At 35.3% G+C, this 2,678-nt stretch overlaps 1 protein-coding gene across 1 annotated transcript in view; it reads right to left on the reverse strand.

The window, feature by feature from the left end:
- Positions 1-1,694: 1,694 nt before the first annotated feature.
- The window catches only part of LOC107667734 (claudin-7-A), an 8,126-nt gene continuing 7,142 nt past the window's right edge, over positions 1,695-2,678 (reverse strand). Inside the window, exon 4 of the mRNA XM_016459456.1 lies at positions 1,695-2,627. Within this exon, the coding sequence (XP_016314942.1) occupies positions 2,462-2,627 (166 nt within the window). The 3' untranslated portion in view covers positions 1,695-2,461. The remainder of the gene's footprint in view (positions 2,628-2,678) is intronic.

The raw sequence follows: 2,678 nt of genomic DNA on the forward strand, positions 1-2,678 counted from the left end.
ACAATTCTGTTCTAATGTAACATATTCTGAAGCTTTCCCGCTACATTCACTAAACTTGGTTCAAATCTATATTTCTGTCCATACCTCCCCTAGTAAATACCCCAAAGCAACTACCAGAACATGCAAGCAACTATTTTAAAATCCCAACCAAGTCCAACAGGTTTGTCTTGACAAACATCCCTTTTCTAAGTTATTAAAAATAACTTTGAAGGGAAGTGCTAATCGTGACTAATGATGCATTCAGTCATATCGGAAAGATCATATTTAGTTGAACACCCATGAACGTCACCACAACGTCGTAATTACGAGTGGGAAACACTGGAAATATGTTTTGACACAATGGATGCAACATCTGTATTCATGGTAATTTTATTAGGAGTGAATACAATTTTTTTTGCATTTACATATAAAACTATAAAAAAGTTGCAAGTACGAAATACCATAGTATTGTACAGTTGCAAAACAATGTAATGATTAAATTTAAAGCAATTAAAACAAAGTAAAACCACACCCAACGCACTGTTTTTGTTAATATTTCGTAGATGTTGGGTTAAAAAAATCTTAACCAGCTTCCCAGGATTACTTGAACGTATTCTAACTCGTGGTGTTCACTTGTTTCCACTCTGTTGTCAAATGATACATTTCTTCTTTTGTTTTTACAGTGGTTATTGATGATGAGGACTTGGAAGATATCATAAACAATAACAGAAGCTTCCCGGTTTCTCAGAGAGTATCACCTGTTGCCTGATGCATGACTGACTGTGCCAAAGCTGTTATAAGGCCAACACACCAAAGCAGGCCTAGAGAATTGAACTAAAATCTCCCTCTCACATGTTGCCGTCACCCTTCACTGTACAGCTTTTAAGGCTTTGACTACTTCAAGGTCAAACGAGAGAACTGTGGACTTTGCTTTCTGGTCACTTAATGCTTGCCCATCACTTTACTGATGTCGTGCTTCTGTAGCACTAAATGATCCTGTCTGGTGTTCTCGGTTTTGGAAGTTTCTTTCTTGAAGTGAAGATCTTGATGATCTCTAATGCAGCAGGGCTATATTTATTAAATTTGCACTTTACTGCAGAATAAGAAAGCTAACCTCAGCAGGTCATATTACTCATCTCCAAAGAGCACATTTTCCTGTGAATCTCTGTTAACATGTAACATGCCATTTGGTAAGACCTTTGGTTACCTTGGTAACCAGGGCCTTCATGTCATGAAATTTCTCTGAATGACATCGATTACTTGTTAATTGTAAGAATCTTTTATTCGGTCACTGTTTTTATGTGCCTGTTGATTTTAGTTTGAATTAAAATAAGTACAATCTCAAATGCATACTGACTGAGATGAAAAATCAAATCTTTTAAAGTGATCTCAGATGTTGGTTGAAGTACATTGCTCTTAATTTTTTTGACTTCTAAATGTTTGCATGGAAATTAATGGATTTTTGTAAATTGTTTTGGGGGAGTGCAGTGGGGTGGGAGTAATAAAGTATGCATGAGTAACATTTTTGCATTTGTTAATGTTTGGATACAAGCGATTTGTAATTATTATTTTTTTTTCAATCAAAAAATGAACACATTTCAGGACATTGCAGGATGGTACGTTTGTAGTTGGTCAGTGAGATATATATATATATATATATTTTTTTTTCTTATATAGACCAACTCTATTTTTGTGGAATGTAAATAAGTCTTATTCAACAACCAGAATAATAACCAGCCTGATACAATGAAAGCCAACTTTATTGAAAATAAGCATGTAAAACAAATGTATAAACGATAAGCTAACTAACACTGCCATTATCAATGAGCTTTTATAAGTAAAAGATGTTCAGATAGGCTCATGGACAATAAAAATGAACGTGAGGTGGTGTGTTAATACTGAAATGTGTTAAGCAAATGAAAAAAAGAAAAAAAAAAAACGTTCAGGGTCTTCCTCGGCCATATGCAATTACATGATATTACTTAAGAGTGACTCAAATGAGTATTAAAAATGTTAGCATTTCTTTAGGATGAATACTCAAAAACAATTCTTTCAAAAAATCTGCCTCCATTTTGGGCAACACCCGCTTGTTGGTTATAGTGCTCCCTAATGGGCACTTTGAAAACACCAACATATATGACCCACTACACAAGTTTCTCTACTTTGACACAGAGAAAACAACCTAGCTGTTTACTTCAATGAAACACTGAGGGCTCAAAGCAATCTGTGAGTATTTGTACTGACACTAGATTTCTACAGTCCTCCATTTCAAAAACTCCAGTGAGTTTGTAAATACATTTTCTATTTGAACTTTTGGACAACAGATAGCCCTTTTTTACAATGGGACATTATACAGTCTGTAAACTGTTTTCTTTCTCAGTGACAGCTGTTTAACCTTCATTATTCAGTTCATTATTTTGTTGAAGAAATTCTTCACCTTCTGAAGTTGCTTCAGTGTCTGTCCAGTAGGGGGCAGTCTTGGTCACACATATTCTTTGTTGCTGCCGCTTGCAGACCGTGCAGTGTTACTTTTAGGATATTTTGACACTTGTTTACTTCCAGGGCAAGAGGCAGCCAACATGGTTCCACCGAGAACATCAAGAAATGACCCACCCCAAGCAATGAAAATGGCTGCTCCAAACTCAAACCTAAAGAACAAAAAGAAAAGGTCATATGGGAAATGTGAATATTATATATAT

This window comes from Sinocyclocheilus anshuiensis, unplaced genomic scaffold (assembly GCF_001515605.1).
Source record: "Sinocyclocheilus anshuiensis isolate Anshui unplaced genomic scaffold, SAMN03320099.WGS_v1.1 scaffold2189, whole genome shotgun sequence".
Classification (NCBI taxonomy): domain Eukaryota; kingdom Metazoa; phylum Chordata; class Actinopteri; order Cypriniformes; family Cyprinidae; genus Sinocyclocheilus; species Sinocyclocheilus anshuiensis.